This window comes from Magallana gigas, chromosome 2 (assembly GCF_963853765.1).
Source record: "Magallana gigas chromosome 2, xbMagGiga1.1, whole genome shotgun sequence".
Taxonomy (NCBI): Eukaryota; Metazoa; Mollusca; class Bivalvia; order Ostreida; family Ostreidae; genus Magallana; species Magallana gigas.
In genome coordinates, this window is record NC_088854.1 from 49444454 (window position 1) to 49461504 (window position 17051).

Consider the following 17051-nt stretch of genomic DNA (forward strand, 5'->3'; position numbering starts at 1 on the left):
TTTTTTCAATCATTGCGATTGTTAGGAAAAAACAAAAGAAAAGTATAATTTCTAAGCATCTTCATATTTATAAATTAGGTACCATGAATACGACAAAGCTATTTGCTGCTAAAACCGTTTGACGATGTTCCCTCAGTGCATTTTGCATTTTACTGATGTAACAACTAGTAAAAAGAAGCATAAAATTTTGTGTTATATACCACGTGTATAGCATCCATTTGAACATTAAGTTATACAGATCATATTCTTAGAGAAATAACATTACAATCATTCCAGCTGAAATAATGTACTGTGACTTTCTAAGATCTTGTATACTTTTTCATAAACAGTATAAATGTGTAGAAGTATCATCAGGCAATCCTAAATATGATTTCAGAGACTGTGAATAAAATATTTTTATGTTCAGTGTAATATCGTGCAGTATGAGTGAACAATGTGTTCTGTGTAAAACTGGGCACTAGTTTTCTGCTATTACATCTAGAATCACCACAAAGAACATTTTATGCGAATAAAAATGAAACTGAAATTCAATTGTATTTCAAAACTAGACACTGAAATTACAAAAATATAAATAAAAAGATAAACCATTATACTGTTGTCGATGAGAGTTCAAATGCATGTATCTATATAGACTCTATAGACAAACAGACACATACACAAATTATAATCCACAGTCCGGTGTTACCTGAAAAAAAGTTAAATCATTCCACTTAAATATAATCAGTTTCATGAACTATACTGTCTTCGACTGAATATACAGTTATGTAGTGGTATTTGTTCGAGTATAATTCACCCAAAACATAATATTATTCACGACTGAAAGAGTATTACAATATGTAATTTGTTTCTGTTCTGATACCCTCCTTCCAAAAAAGTCACGATTTTGATATTAACAACTTAAGTATAGCTAAATGATAAAGTAAAATATATAGAAATTCTAAGCATAAGATAAGTATCATATATTGATTTACTGAATTTTACATTTCTTTTATCTGTATAATGTCAGGGAATAGAAATGGAATATCAAATTTGCAGCAAACAAATGTATATCAAAGAAAAAAATACATAGGACTGAAGAAAACATTTACATGTACTTGTATTAAAGTGATACTTACCACCTTTCTTACCACTTTTATTTTCCATCAAATAGATATCTTTGTTGTCAAAGACATGAAGTTTGGCAAAGGCAAACTTTGTTTTTATCTCAATATCGTCGATCTCTCGTCTTCGACGACTGGATTCTACATTGGTAGATGCCGCTTTCATACCATCGTCAGAGCACAGGAGCTTAAATGTTTACAGATTAAATATTACACTATGTTTGAATCATAAGCAGCTATATCAAGCAATGTTTTATCCTGATCCTTAACATTATGGGGCATTATGATTTACCTTTTGTTGGTCCGGATATACTCCAACTTCACATTGAATGGTTATAAAACTGCTGTCTGCAAATCGAAAGCCATACATTTTGGCATATATGACAGTCGGTGATGCTATTGAAAATGATTCAAGAAGTTCTTTAGCTTGGGTACATTTGTTCGGAGATCTGAAACAAATAATTGATGAAATAAATATATTTTTATGAATCAAAATACACTGCCTCAATTAAAAAAACGCTCTGAAAATCTTTTGTAAAAAGAGAAACACTGAATATTCTACAATGCATATTTTTTGTTTTTATTGCTATCAAAGAGTTGTCCTCTCAGACATGAAAAGTTAAACATGTATGTTAAGAAATTTAAAAAAATCCCAACGTGTCTTTTGTTTTTAAAAATCTTAAATTCAAATAGTACATGCCCCCCCCCCCCTTCAATACAAAGTCGTTCCAAGGTCTCAATTACAAAATAAAATCAATATACCGATTAATAAAAATTCAATACTGCTTAACTTACTTGCTCCAATCCCAAAGCTCCACTTGGTTTTCACCGGCACTGATCATTGTTCCTTTAAACGCAATACATTTCTTCGGAACCACTGAATACGTTTGGGCTAAACATAAAATTATATCACATTAAAAGAATGAATACTAGACATTGTTTTATTTCGAGCGACGGGTGGGTTCTCGTATCTATCTTTGTTCAGATACGATATAAAAATATCTTATAACTTTATATTTAAATAACTATATTTAACATATTTCCTTTTGCTTTAAACATCATATCGATAATCAATTGTTTAATAATCATCGTCAATGTTTTGTTTATTTTGAAATTCAAGACTCAGAAACTCAACTATCTGTACAAGTCCCCAAAAACCCTCTTTTAATGCAACAAACCTTTATAAATAAAATCTATTATTTATTCTATATCATATTTATATTTTTACCAGTAGTTAATAACGTTCAGCAGGCATGTTCACGAACCTTTCCTAAGTTATGATCTAAGTGTGTTCCTTAGATATGACTTAGGAAAAAATTTAGGAACATCCTAAGATCAACTTAAGATGTAGCTCGACGGTAACTTAGGAACATCTTAAGTTAGGATATCCTAACCTTCTGCAACCATTCTTACTCTTCACATTTATTCGTACATATCGAATTTGATAGACTTTTGTAGGGATTAATTACATTTACCAAAATTACATTTACAAAAATTTATTGTCCAAAAACAATTTAATTAAAAAAACCAATAATAATAAGAAAACTAGACACGATCTCGTTGCGAGCAACGAGGAGGTCTTCCGTGCCAATTTTTGAAGGTTATATGACCTTGACTTTGATATTTGACCCTTTATCTCCTTATTGGGGCAACAAAAAAAAATTGATGGTTGAATTTTACTAGGAACATCATTCTCAGCATTTTATTCTATATTGATTTTCAAAATAATGTTTTTTAAAATATTTGTTCTGCTTGAGATATGTTATCAAAGTTTGGTACTTCTGGCCCCTTAAAACCCATTAAAACCCCTTAATACGGAACACATGATAAAATAATTATAATATGTTGTTAAATAAATGTGAGATGAACATTTTTGCTTCCTAAACATATAACAAAACATTTTTCAGTAAAGTGCTATGGAAGAAAGACTTTATAGCCCTTTTGGTCCCTAAATTGAAAGGCCAGCCCCTTTTTCTTGGCATCATACGAAAGTTCTTTTGATATTAAACATATTTTGTTCAACAAGTGTTTAGAAATTCTTTGCCGTTTTTGAGCTATCTGGGATATGACGTTTTAGGGGCCGACCCCTAATCTCCTTATTGGGGCCAGATAACGAAACTTTTATGATTGAATATTGTTTAAAACATCATTCTAAGCATCTTTTATTCTATATTGCTTTTTAAAATATTTGTCCTTTTTGAGATATATTCGATTGAAATTTTGGACTTTTGGCCCCTTAAAACCCCTAATTACGTAACACATAATAAAAATTTTATAATGTATAGTTTTATTAGTGAAAGATGAACATTTTTGCTTCTTAAACATATTACAAAACATTTCTCAGTAAAGTGCTATAGAAGAAAGACTTTAGAGCCCTTTTGGCCCCTAAATTGAAGGGCCAGCCCCTTTTTCTTGGCATCATACGAAAGTTCTTTTGATATTAAACATATTTTGTTCAACAAGTGTTTAGAAATTCTTTGCCGTTTAAGAGCTATCTGGGAAAGGACATTTTAGGGGCTGACCCCTAATCTCCTTATTGGGGCCACATAACGAAACTTTTATGATTGAATATTGTTTAAAACATCATTCTAAGCATCTTTTATTCTATATTGCTTTTCAAAATATTTGTCCTTTTTGAGATATATTCGATCGAAGTTTTGGATTTTTGGCCCCTTAAAACCCCTAATTACGTAACGCATAATAAAAAATTTATAATGTATAGTTTTATTAGTAAAAGATGAACATTTTTGCTTCTTAAACATATTACAAAATATTTCTCTGTAAAGTGCTATGGGAGAAAGACTTTAGAGCCCTTTTGGCCCCTTATTTAAGGGACCAGCCCCTTTTTCTTGTTATCAAACGGAAGATCCTGTAAATATAAATTTTATTTGCTCTATATGTTATGGTAAAATATTTTCAGGAAAGGAGATAAAGAACGAAAACCATTAAAAATTACGTCGTTTTTTTTAAACTCGATTTTCGGGTCCAGGCGAGCTTCGACGCCTTTGAAGCCAGACAACCACAAATGCCTTTAAACACATCTACAATCTTTTGTCTACAATCCCTGAAAATTTAAATTCAATATCTTTTTTCGTTTAGGAGGAGATAGCAGGACAAAATGACCCTCTAAAAATCACTAAAACGTCAATATTTCCCGAACGGAAATGACGTCATTAAAATAAAAAATTATATATAAGGTTTTTATCAATATCTACAAGATCTGAAATTTTCACGAAAATCGGTCAAGTCGTTTTCAAAAAATCGCTTGTACAAAAAAGCGTAAGAAAAAAAAAAATAAAAGGGAAAAAGAAACAAAGCAATAACAATAAGGTCTTCCGTTGGAAACGGAAGACCTTAATTAGTTCCCTCCCCCAGAAACCCAAATGACTGCTTTTTTTTAAAGAAAATATTTATCAGGACAGAATTGGCTTACAAGTGAATGATTAGTTTAACAACATATGAGCATTCTTTGAGTGTAGATTAACATTTGATAATCTTGTCATTCAAGCACACGTAATGCATAAACACGCGCTTTTCATAGAATTTAACGTTACATGTAGAAACACACACGTATTAACACAACAATTAATTTCCCTATAATCCGCAATATATAGAATACACGGACATGTTTAAGAATAAGAAATATAAGTTGTAATTTATTTCGAAAATACATAAATACAGTTTATTAAACATTAAGAATTGTTTATAGATTATTTTTTCGGAATGAAGTAATAGAAATTAAGAATGATCACGCATGACTTATATTAACCGATGTAAATTTACTTTTTAGCCAAGGACGTTTGAATAATTTCTTTAAAAAAATCAAAACAATGAATGTAACTCAATTAATGTAAAATGTAGATATTAAAAATAAGTGAATAATTTTCATTCGCCAAACAAAGACAGTGTTTGCGAAAAGAAAATTGCTTAATTTGTCAGCTTCCAGGCAGGTTTGTATTAACAAAGAAGGTGGTGAGAGTTCGAGGTCCATCTCCAAATAATTTTATTAAAATGAAAATACATGATAGAATAAATGCCCCCCCCCCCCCGGGTTTTGTCGGAAATGCTAGAACTGGTAAAACAGCATTCCCAAAATCACCAAAAACTTGATTTTACAGCCTTAGGATGGTCTTAGGACAAGGTAAGTGATGTCCTTAAGTTAGGACAAAGTTATGGCGGTTCATACATTTTAGGAGAGCTTTGAGAAACACACTTAAGACTAAGACGTATCCTAAGATGTACTTAGGACACACCATAGTCCTAAGATAGCTTCGTGAATATGCCTGATGATCTCTACCATTTCTTCGCCGTGATATGTTACAAAAAAAAAATTAGGATCAAAATGAAACTGTATAACTTATTGACTTTGAAAGGATTTTATTTGACACTTACATCCTTTGTACTTGATGTACATAAAGAATTCATCTCCGACATAGATGGTGTTGATATCGGGAGAGTTTATATCGTTGACAGCCTTGAATCGCATCTCGACACTGCCCACTTCCATGTAGTTCTCAGGTAATACATCATAAATTCTAAAACGCAAATACTCACAAATACCACATTTTCGTCTGTTTAATTAATGACCGAATGCAGACTTTTAAAATTGAATTTAAGATAATTAGATAAATGTGTAAATAATAATCGAATGATTCAAATCTGAAGTAATTAACACTTTACGACGTAAACTTACTTGTTTTGAAATACCCGAACTGCAGTCTTGCTTACTCCATCATCAGAAATATGTTTGCAGTTTATTGTAAAATATTGGATTCCTAGACCACCCTCGTAACTTCGAGTGGGCAGTAATGGAACAGGCCAAGGATATTTTATATAACTGATTGTTGGATCAAAGACCTTTATGTTAACAGTCGTAGTATTTTCCTGCAAATATGCACGAAAAAGTAGAGGCCTTTCTTTCAATTATAGTTAATGATATTCAAGTTGTACAAAATTTATCTAGATAAATACCATCTTGTAAATATCTTTGAATAATGATATTCAAGTTGTACAAAATTTATCTAGATAAATACCATCTTGTAAATATCTTTGTTTGGCTGTTTTACATTAGATGTTGAAGCCTGTTTATCAACACGGATTTGTGTATGATAATTTTAAAAGCAATTAATATTAAATTCCTTTAAAATTGTACAAATGTATTTCCTTAAGAAATAGGGAAGCATTAATTCTTTGAGGTAAACATTTTGGTCAGGGCGTGGTCAAATCCAATTAAGTCCGAAGAGCTTTATGATAGATTTGACAGCGCTCCGACCGAAAGTATTACCTCATAAAATTCAATGAATGATTCCTTATTACTTTTATTTAAATAAATTTGAGCGATTGCACGATTAAATATTAGACTTTTGATTTTGAGTTCTATTTATTATGAAAATCCTGCTTGCGCCCCAATTGTACGTCATTTCAATTTTTTTGGATTATAAGGACGGCGGACCTAATTCAATGTGCGCACATATATCCCGCAACTAAGAAGAACATCTTACGAACATCTACTTCTCAATATCACGAAACTCAATGAAAAAATCGCATATGATATATAGCTGTTCTACGTCATCAATACAGATTAAATGTATTACAAGTAGTAAAAAGTGGTTGAAATTGCTATAATTAAACATTCTAATATACGCGTTACCACATTATTTACCATGCACAAACTTCTTTCGGGTTGGGGGTTGTCACAGTTTTTGTAGTGAGTTTTACATTTTTTTAGCTCAAGTTAATTATAACCATATGCATAAATAAGTTAAAAGAGTTGGAGCCATTGAACAAATTGTTTTCATTCCGATCGGCTTCAATACTCGTATTGAAATATATAGTAAAACTGTCCCTACGCTAAAGTGTTGAAGTATTTTATAAAAAAAAAAAATGATTAGCACACTTTGGTAGTTGTTTTGTTTCATAAAGCAACCTCGAAATACTGAACATAATTTTTTTTTCTATAATTTGCGCAGTTCTTCTCTTGAAAAATTGAAGAATCGCAGTTTTGCATAGGGTGTTGCTAAAACGCGGAACGGAAAACGGAACAGAAAGTGGAACGGAACGGTAAATAGAAATATACTATGATGTGTATCGCTTAATTATTGTATAGATTGGACACAAACTAATTATTTTGCATGATTTATTTATATCTTATGAATTATTTTTATCAATAGGTTGCTTATTTATTTGATATCATTCTTACAAATCTCTATCAACTAAATATTGGCATTAATATTCAAATTGCTTATATGTAATAAAGCACGAAGCGGAAAAATAAAATGTACACAAATTGTGATTAAATAAACTATGATTATAATTACTTTTTAATTATTTTCCTTCTGTAATGTTGTTGGAATAATCGTGTACGGCAGCTGGTTGAAGCTTTTGGATGTGTTTTTCATTACTTTGAAACTCGCTTGGAATTTTCAATTTATTTGAACAATTTCAAACATGTACTCTCATCAACATTGAATTTTTAGTGACCCATACTATTTTAAAGATTTATTAATAGCATTATTTATATAAAAAACGTGACCGACGAACAACATCAACTTTCATTGTTTTGCTGCAACATCTGTTTGCTAACCTTTTCGTCTCACTGATTTAATGATCATTTAATCGAAAACAAATTCATTTTATTAGATCACTAACGCTCTAGATGTCCTGCAAAGTCTCCTTTCTTTTCTAATATCAGCGTTCTTTTTGTACATTTTCTACCGTTTTAGATTACTTATTCCTCGTATTTTAGGTATGACAGTTATTTTACGTTTATCTACATGATTGTGCAATGTGCATTCATGCAACTTAATCCGAATAGAGAGCTGGACATGTTATTTAGTTTGATTAACTGTGACTAGTGATCAAAGCATGTAATGTTATTTTTTAGATAATCATACATTTTCTAAATAGATAAACTTGAAAATGGACAAAAGTTTTAACAATATTTAAAAAAAAATACATAAAGTATATCGTTTTTAGCTTGTTTTAACACATCCATGAAGTAAACATAACATTATATAACATTTTCCGTATTCCATTCCTTTCCGCTTTCCGTTCCGTTTTCAGTTCCACGTTTTAACAACCCCTTGGCATGTGCCCCCGTAAAAACGAAGTCGATGACATGGTCTTTCTTTGAATGATATTAATTCAGAATCATGATCATTGAGGTGCCATATTACAATTTGGATGGATAATCTACGGCAGAATTTTTTTTATTATTTTTTTTTCTCTCACAAGAACGCTTTTCCCTATAATGAATAGAAAAAGAGAAGTAATACAAACAATTTTTAAATGGTCCTTACTCAAAATCTAATTTGATTTTTATGTTATTATTTGATTGATTTTGTAATATCTTTGGTAACTCCAACTCACATAAAAATTTTATGAAAATCACTATAGTAGAAGTGAATTGTGTCCGTCGTCCTTCAATACAAAATCTATGCGTAGTGTTATCACAGACAACCACACTGAAAAGTGTAAATATATATTTTTGTTTCGAAAGCCTCAGTGCCATTATGCAAGTACTTGTACTACGATGACCCGTATGAGCATACATGAACAAGTCAAATAGTTTGATGACTTTACTCATCCCGATAGTCATAAAATATACAGAGTAATATTTAGTTTGTAAATATTTTCTTGTTTACCTGAGATGTGTTTAAGCATCTCCTTGGAATTGTAAAGACGTTGAATTTATCTGCTTTAAGTCTTTCATTCGTGCATTTGTCCACAATGGTTATTTTACTTTCATTATGTAATCCAAACAAGTCTATTTCTCCGTTTTCTAGGCACCCTTCATAAAACAATACCAACATTTAGAAAATTTTACTTGAAACCTCTTCAACTTTTCAAATTTTCCAAAGAACTGGAAATGCTTAGTATAAAAAAAATGACTATATTGAAATGTGAACATGCAAACACAATAATTAAAATTCAATCTGTTCAACGGAATATTTCGAGCATTATAACAATAGGCGCTTGTTTTTTTTTTCTAGTCGCTGTTCAATGTTTGGACGCTGTTTATACCAATAAAAGTAAATTAAAAAACGCATGCAATACATAATTTTGTATGTAAATAATCTCAGAAAAAAATATGGTATTGAACAATGGCCCGCTGAACTTCCTAATATGCACACGAAAACGATTTCAATTCACAGGTTGGGTACCCCATTTATGTTTGATTACAGAAAAAATCCTTTTGTAAACTCCAAGCCGGGCCTTGAATGCAGATATTTTAGAAAGATGTGGGTTTTAGACATTTCTATAAAGCCGAATTTACTGTCTCCCCTACATACCTTCTTTACGAATTATCCTACAAGTACAACTTTAAAATTAACTACAACCCCTAATCAGCAAATTAATTCGTTTGCATTATCTTTCAGCACTCGTATACAGACCGTCCGTTGCGTCGGACGTGAGTTTAATTTCTCGGCTTATGATCTTTGATGCCACGTTCAAATCCAGTGTTTTATATACCATTTTATACCATTTTGTACATTACCATAAAACTTCTTTTTCTATACATACCGTTCACTCAAAACAAAAAATACATAGTTTGTACATAGCGTGTAGCACCTTTAACTAAATAATACACATTGTACATGGGGTGACGCAGAAAAATGTATTGATATACATTAATTCTTTAATTTTTGAAGTATCATATTAGACAAGTATAGCCTTTTTAAAAAGCTTACCATCTTTAGGACAAACTCGAAACATTAATCAGCTATCAAAGAAAATTCAATCCTTTTTATAAATGTATCAATAAATGTCATCTTTCTATACATACATGTACACCGCGTGCTTGTTGGGTGAGTTCGAGCAACTTGTTTTACTGATTTTAGTTTTACCGTATCAAATCTGCAACTTTATTTACTGGTATTAGCCTTACCATATGAAATTTTCACAATTTTATCATTGAAATAAAAATAAAAAAGAAAAGTAACAAATATTTTCAATAGATGTTATAGAATGTTGCTTGCAATTAGATCTATTGAAAATTCAAAGCCTGAATTTCATTCATGATCATAATATTTTATTTATTTTAATTTTCCCTCTGTTTTAAATTTAAAATCTACAAAAATTGTTCATGTAAATTAGATCATCAGAAAAGTATCTCCCTCTCGCCGAATATCATTTCAACCTATGAAATAAATGTAAATTATCACGTCATGTATTTTATACCATCACAAAGGACAGAAAGTATAAAACTCGGAGCCAGTAAATTATACCAGTCTGTATATGATCGTTTTATCAGTTCTTACCCCGTGATTATGTTTAGATAATGCTGCTGCATAAATCAAACTGATATAACACTCAATATACTAAAAGTTAGTTCTCTAATCATAAACCAATAACATTTTATTGCAATTGCATGTTATATCATTTTGATTCATGCATCAGCATTATCTAAACAAAATCACGTGGTAAGAAATGATAAAACGATGGTTTTTATACCCGCAATTTCTAAAGACACATCGAGTATATTGTGGTTATTGTGTTTCGTCCGTCCGCGTCAGTCTGTCACGTTTTTTTGCTCATGCTGTTACAGTTTGCGGACATACTTATCATCTCTTTGATAATGATTTGGGATGTAATGTCGATTTTTTATAAAATTTTTGAAATTTCATTTTAATCACAGGGGCCAATACGTGGCTACAAAATGACGATTTATTAAAGAATTTTTTTTGCGTTTACCAACAAAAAAGAAACCGGTTCCAAAAACTCCTCTTTCATTTTTTATTTACAAATATTTGTCGTAAAATATTTTCGTAGATTTTGTTGTTCAGATGATCCACGAAACTAAATATTTCCTGAAGTTTAATATTTATTAACATAATTATATTCAAGTTGATAAAACCATTAAGCACTAATTTACAGCACCTTGAAACTGTGATTTTTACTTAATTCATAAAATTTGATGCCTACGAATATATATATATATATAAAACGGTATACGGCAACAAGTAATTTATTCCTTTCGTATTACTCACACTTGCTGAGCAAATGTACATTTCGTCCTTTACGCCTGGTGAAAGCTTTAAAGGATGACTGCACGTAACGCCGTATTTTGGGCCTTTTTTCGGTCACTAATGTTACGTTTATTTCTTGCTCAATTTTACTTCAAGTTATATATGTTATATAGTTTGATCAATCTCAAATCGAAAGGTATTGTTATAATGGGTTTAAACTGTGTTGCAATAAAATAATTCGTTGCTTTCTTACCCTCACTGCTCAGCAAATATCTTGAATTTAGACTTATCTGCCCTTGATTGATGATATGACATATAAAAATGAATGGAGGGTAGATCTAATATTGTAATGAGTAGTCCAAGATTAGAATAGCGGTACTATAATTGAATATATCATCTCTCTCTTTCTCTCTCTCTCTCTCTCTCTCTCTCTCTCTCTCTCTCTCTCTCAGTAACGCACATAACGGATAATATCTCCGAGATATGAAGTAATTATCACTCGATGGAATGAATTGAAATAGGCACGAACAAATAATACCGCCTAGCAGAATGCGTGATACCTTACACGTACATGACGGGCGTCTTGTATTCACAATTTAACCTGAGGTTAGAAATCACTTGATGAATTATAATATTTAACAGGACAAAGTATAAAGTTTACAACGGATAACACAAATGCAGGAAGAAATAAAGATTTGTCTGTTGACTGCATGTTTGTCTATTGATCTCTTTTTAACATATTAAGCTTATCTATATAAATACTAGACATTGACCCGTGCGTGCACGGGTTGACATTGTATATGATATCGGACATTTACGAAATAGATACATCGACACACCGTATTGTTGACATTTACATAACCAAGCTTTAAGCCTACAATAATGCTATTAATTTCACTACACTCTGCTTAGTTAGAATAATCTAACTATTGTTTTCTGGACAGACCTTCATCAAAGTTAAAATGCCCCCCATATACTCGTAATGTAGGAAAACAATTGTAGAATCATTCCGAAACGATTTTGGTGTAAATTAATAAAGCTGCATTAAAATAATAGTCAAATTATTTTTTTTAAACCGTTCTGAGTTCGTAAATACCTTTCATTAAAAAATGTAATTCATTTTAATAAAGAATTCAACACTTTTTTCTTCAACGTTTTTTACTCGCTTCGAATTTACACACCATGTTGAATTTATCCATGCAAATGTGATATTGTTGAAACAGAAACTATAGAGCCTCCCGTGATTTACATGTAGCGTGGATGTAATGCGCATGTGCAAGATTGTAAAATTAAAGAAAATCCAGATGATTTCCAGATTTTTAAAAAGAATTTTCGTTGATTATTAATAAGCGAAGCTTGATTGAGAAAAAATAAAAACAAATTAGTAATTTTCAAGTACCAATAATGTTTAAAATATGAAAAACAAAAGACAGTACTATTCCGATTTTTCGGTATTAAAGCCCAAAAATTCGAGTCTATTATCTTAATATAGTAATATAGATACAACTACCATTAAAAGAAGAACAAAAGACAAACATGCGCTAACTATGTATTAACTCAGTAAAAAGTGGACGTCCTCATTATCCTATCAAGATTTTAAAAAATGCAATGACCCTTACTTATGAAAAAAACTTCGTTCTTTGTAAATAAGAACCTTATAATGATGTGATTTCATAAAATTGCAGTGTATACATCGGCAATTCCTTCAATTGAAAGAAATATGCCCATTTTTAATATTCATTTTGTCGCAATTTTTAAATGTCATTAAATGCAGTCATCCTTTATGCATTTGAAATTTCACAAGATAACTCGATAGTTATTTTTGAATAATTTGTTTATTCTAACACTCAGCAATCCTTTCATACCTAATATATGTTGAATTTTACAACAGATTTTTCTTTTAAAAAATATTTTACAATAAGCAGGATTTGACATCAATACACAGAATAAAACATGATTGTTTGAATCGTATTATGCTAGCAATACTAGAAGTTATAAATGTGAACTCAAAAGCGTCACAGAACATACAAATGTAAAACATAAACTTACGAAAACTATAGTGTGGATGGATAGACTCAATTGAAGAAACAGAGAAAATCTATAAATCATAAATACCTGTTAAATAGAGTTACCAAGCGACCGGTAAACAAATCTAAATTGATAACATTTTTAATGAACCACGATATAGTTTTGTTTATTCTACACAGATAAACGAAACATATACTCACTGTCACGATAAAAGCGATTTTCACTAGAATCTTCATGTTTTATTTTCTTCCTGAATGAGATATATATTAGTATTGAAATTGGTTAATGAATAATGGAAAAAAAGATGAATTGTATTGACACGCAATACATTACACGAGTGACATAGTAAATTAAATCAAATATTCTTTGCAAATCCAGATAGATACTCAATTTATATTTACAGATCATGACTTATATGCCATAAATTAACAATTGTCACTTTATAAAGAACCACGCATTTTTGTATAAAATGAATGTGGGTTCAAGTAAATATAGGGAGTTTTGCAAATAATTCTTTACACAAAAAATAATATCTCACCTTGTCCGAGACACCGATAAATTAAACAAACGTTAACCTTTTTTGGAGAATTAATGTAGTAATGAACACATAGCAAGCTAACACAGCAAAGATATTTTATCTTAAGGTCAAAATGACAGTCTGAGAACAAAGTCGAAAGTAGATAAAACTGTTATCAAGAGAGAGTTCTAGTTTTCCTGTTTAAATGACTTTAAGAGTTCAGTTGACCAAAAAACTATTACTTAAAATTTGCTTTTAAAGATCGATTCCTTTTTTCTAAAGCATGTCAAGCATTCTGATATAAAATTTTACATATAATTATGTAAACTACACATCCTGCAAAATGAAGAACTTTAATTCTTTTTTTTTAAATTGTAAACAAAGGTTGAATATATAAATCATTTTAAGAAATGTTAACTCTCTCACTTCTCACATACGCATATTTTCATCTTATATTGAAATATAAAATAAAGAGTAGGGTAGTTGCTTGTGATAGTTATGCCTAGGCAGTAAAACTGCAATCCATGGGAAATCAAAGTACTGAGAGTACTGAAAGACGGGGTCTTGGACGTTTGAATTTGTAATTGTCCTGAATTTCCTCGAGTACTAGTATGCTTCCAAATTTATGACTTTGAATTAGTTGTTACAATCTATGTTAATTCGGCTTTTTTGCAATTGTCTGATACTTTGTCTAAATTTTACTCAATCCCGGCCTTCATAATTGTAGAAAATTGACACAACGGTATATTATGTAAAATAAGACCCCAAGGATTTTTTTTTTTAGAAATTACTACTAACCGGGAAACTATATCAAAGTAGATAATTTTAATCATTAGATTTATTCAATTTTGTGATCCAAGGGAAAATCCACGGTATCCGTAATAAAAGTTTTATGAAAACCCCGAAAACTCTAAAACTGCTGAATGAACAAACAAAGAGAACATTTGTATACCGATAACAAACAAAGGCACCTGACGTTAGAAATATTTTTTTACAATAAGATTCCAAGAACTTTGACAATAAAAAGATTTGTCACGGTCGCCATTTTGATTTTTAAGAGCGACTTATCTGACATGAAAATGCAAAATTAATAGGAAAAAATAAATCCGTTCGCCACTTACTAGTTTTTGTGTAAACTCGTGCATCACCTACACGAATTACGATACAACCGTTCCTTTCATTAAAAATCATACTCCGAAAATCAGAGACAAATAACAGAGATTTTCAACTCCGCCATTAGCGTGTAAACGTTACGGGACCAACCTTACTTTGAGAACTACAAAGGCAACAGCAATCTTGTATAAGTAATTAAATTCGAACCTGATAGTAAACATGAACATGAACCTGTAAATATCTTAAGCATGTTTTATACAAAAACTCTTTATTTAGTTTTTAAATTACTTTTTTAAAACTAATTGACTTTTCACAAAGTAATGGTACTGCATTACTTTACTCATGTAATGGTAATGTAATGCATTACTTCAAGAAAATTAGGTAATGGTAATTTAATGCCTTAATTCATGAAGTAATGGTAATATAATGTAATTCACCCCAAGCCTGATTCCAACTAAGCCGGAAAACATGAACATTAACATTTAACTTGGTTCTTCAATCAATAAGATTGTATATATTATATGATGTATAAGTCTTCCAAAATGTATAATCTTTTTTAGATTTTGCTTACAATGCATTGTTTAAATCCAGTTAATTCAACTAAAGAGCTAACGAACGAGAGGGCAAATTCAGACTTGTTTTTATTTTCTTTGTACAAAATTAAATTCCATTAGAGACGAACAGCAGAGATACCGCAAGTAGACTGGAAGCCAATGAAACACCTATTTAGTTTGTAAAACATATGTGTATAACCCGTCCCGATTTCAACTTCGGCTTGCGCATGAAGTTTGATAGTATTAAAGTGAAAGATTGTCAAAATAAAATTCACAGCTTTTCAAAAATGGCACATTGCGTTTAGGAACTTTAATTTCGATTCCACCATCATTGATCAACCTCTTCTATTGGTTAATGAGCTCGTACACCAACCGAATCGTCCACGGCGCTGTGCATTCAGTCATGTAACTCATTCCACATTTGAACCCGAGCAAGAATATTTTGATTAATAAAACTATTTGTTTATTTTCTAAATAGAATTCTGTTTATACGCAGAGGACTTAAAAAGATTTAAATGCGTGTTTTATAATACATATTTACTGAAATGCATAAAAACTTTCTGCACTATTTTCCTACACGTAGACTAAATTCAATTCATTTGTTCTACGTGTGCCTTCCGGTTTGAGACTTCGGCTGACAGTAAACCAATAGACGGGGTCACGTGACCCCGTCTAAAAACTAAACAAACCAACCAAAGAAAAGAAAAACCAACAAAATTTAAAAAAAAACAAAAAACATAAGAAATATTAAATTGATGCATTATTGTACAAATGTTAGTTCTAAAGTGGCAGATGATTAATAAAATCATTCCAAGGAGACCATGCTTTTTCAAATTCATCAATTTCTGATTTCTGAATATGTATATACTTTTCAGTCTTCTATCTTTGATTTAAATAGTATAAAAGCCCTAAAAACTTGGCGTCTTATTTTTTTTTTCTAACATAAGAATATATATTGCTTTGTATATAGGATTACAAAGTTTAGAATTCTGTTTTCACAATCCAAGGGATAAACACCAAATAATACATTACAGACATCAAAACTAACATTTTTTGTTGCATTTCTCATATATAAGTAAACTAAGTGCATTCCAGAGAGGCTTGATTTTCTTGCAAGTTGCAAAACATGTTTTATAGTTTCAGGCATATTATAAAAAGTACAGCAGTCAGAGGTAATAATTCTGATTTTCTTAAGATAATATTTAACAGGAAGAATTCTATGGAGAATTCTATATTGTAACCAATTAATAGTTGAATCGGTAGTTCTAAAACATATTTTAAACACATCCTGTACACAGAGATCATTTGGTAAAATATCACATAGCTCAGCATTTCATTTGTTGATAGCTGTAGGTACACAATCATTTGAGGTTAAACATATGTATATATGATTTGCTACTTTTTCTTTTAAAAAAATAGACTCATAATAAAATGGCATAAATGTAGTGCAGTCTCTCTTCAAAGTAGACTTATCAATAGACAAATATGTCAAGTATTTTGATATTGCACATATAACACTATTATATAACATTGGAGGTATATATGAAAAATGAAATCTTTCAGTAAAATCTATTCTTGACAATATGTTTCCATTTTCATTCAAAAAGTCTCCAATGATTTAAACCCCATTCATATACCAGTCTTTTATAAATACATATTTACATGCAATTTTTATATTAGAGTTGTACCACACAGGACTATTGAAAACATTCTTGGTATTTAATGAGATTTTAATCATTTTCTTAGCATAACAGAGCCAAGAATAAAAAAC

At 30.5% G+C, this 17051-nt stretch overlaps 1 protein-coding gene across 1 annotated transcript; it reads right to left on the reverse strand.

Annotated features, from left to right (window-relative positions):
- Positions 1 to 457: 457 nt before the first annotated feature.
- On the reverse strand, positions 458 to 13712 carry LOC105317160 (uncharacterized). The gene is made up of 10 exons (XM_066072023.1): positions 13635 to 13712; positions 13297 to 13346; positions 13118 to 13166; positions 8744 to 8889; positions 5794 to 5984; positions 5493 to 5635; positions 1896 to 1992; positions 1393 to 1549; positions 1116 to 1287; positions 458 to 477 (listed from the first exon to the last, which is right to left on the reverse strand). The coding sequence occupies exons 2-10, from the start codon at positions 13330 to 13332 to the stop codon at positions 458 to 460; spliced, it is 1011 nt and encodes a 336-aa protein (XP_065928095.1). The 5' UTR covers positions 13333 to 13346; positions 13635 to 13712.
- Positions 13713 to 17051: the final 3339 nt, after the last annotated feature.

Coding starts and splice junctions, on each gene's coding strand:
- LOC105317160 (XM_066072023.1), bottom strand. CDS start 13,332: ATGAAGATTCTAGTGAAAATCGCTTTTATCGTGACA. Junction 5,636..5,793: donor GTTCGGGTATTTCAAAACAA/GTAAGTTTACGT, acceptor TTTGCGTTTTAG/AATTTATGATGTATTACCTG. Junction 478..1,115: donor TAAAAGTGGTAAGAAAGGTG/GTAAGTATCACT, acceptor TGGTGATTCTAG/ATGTAATAGCAGAAAACTAG.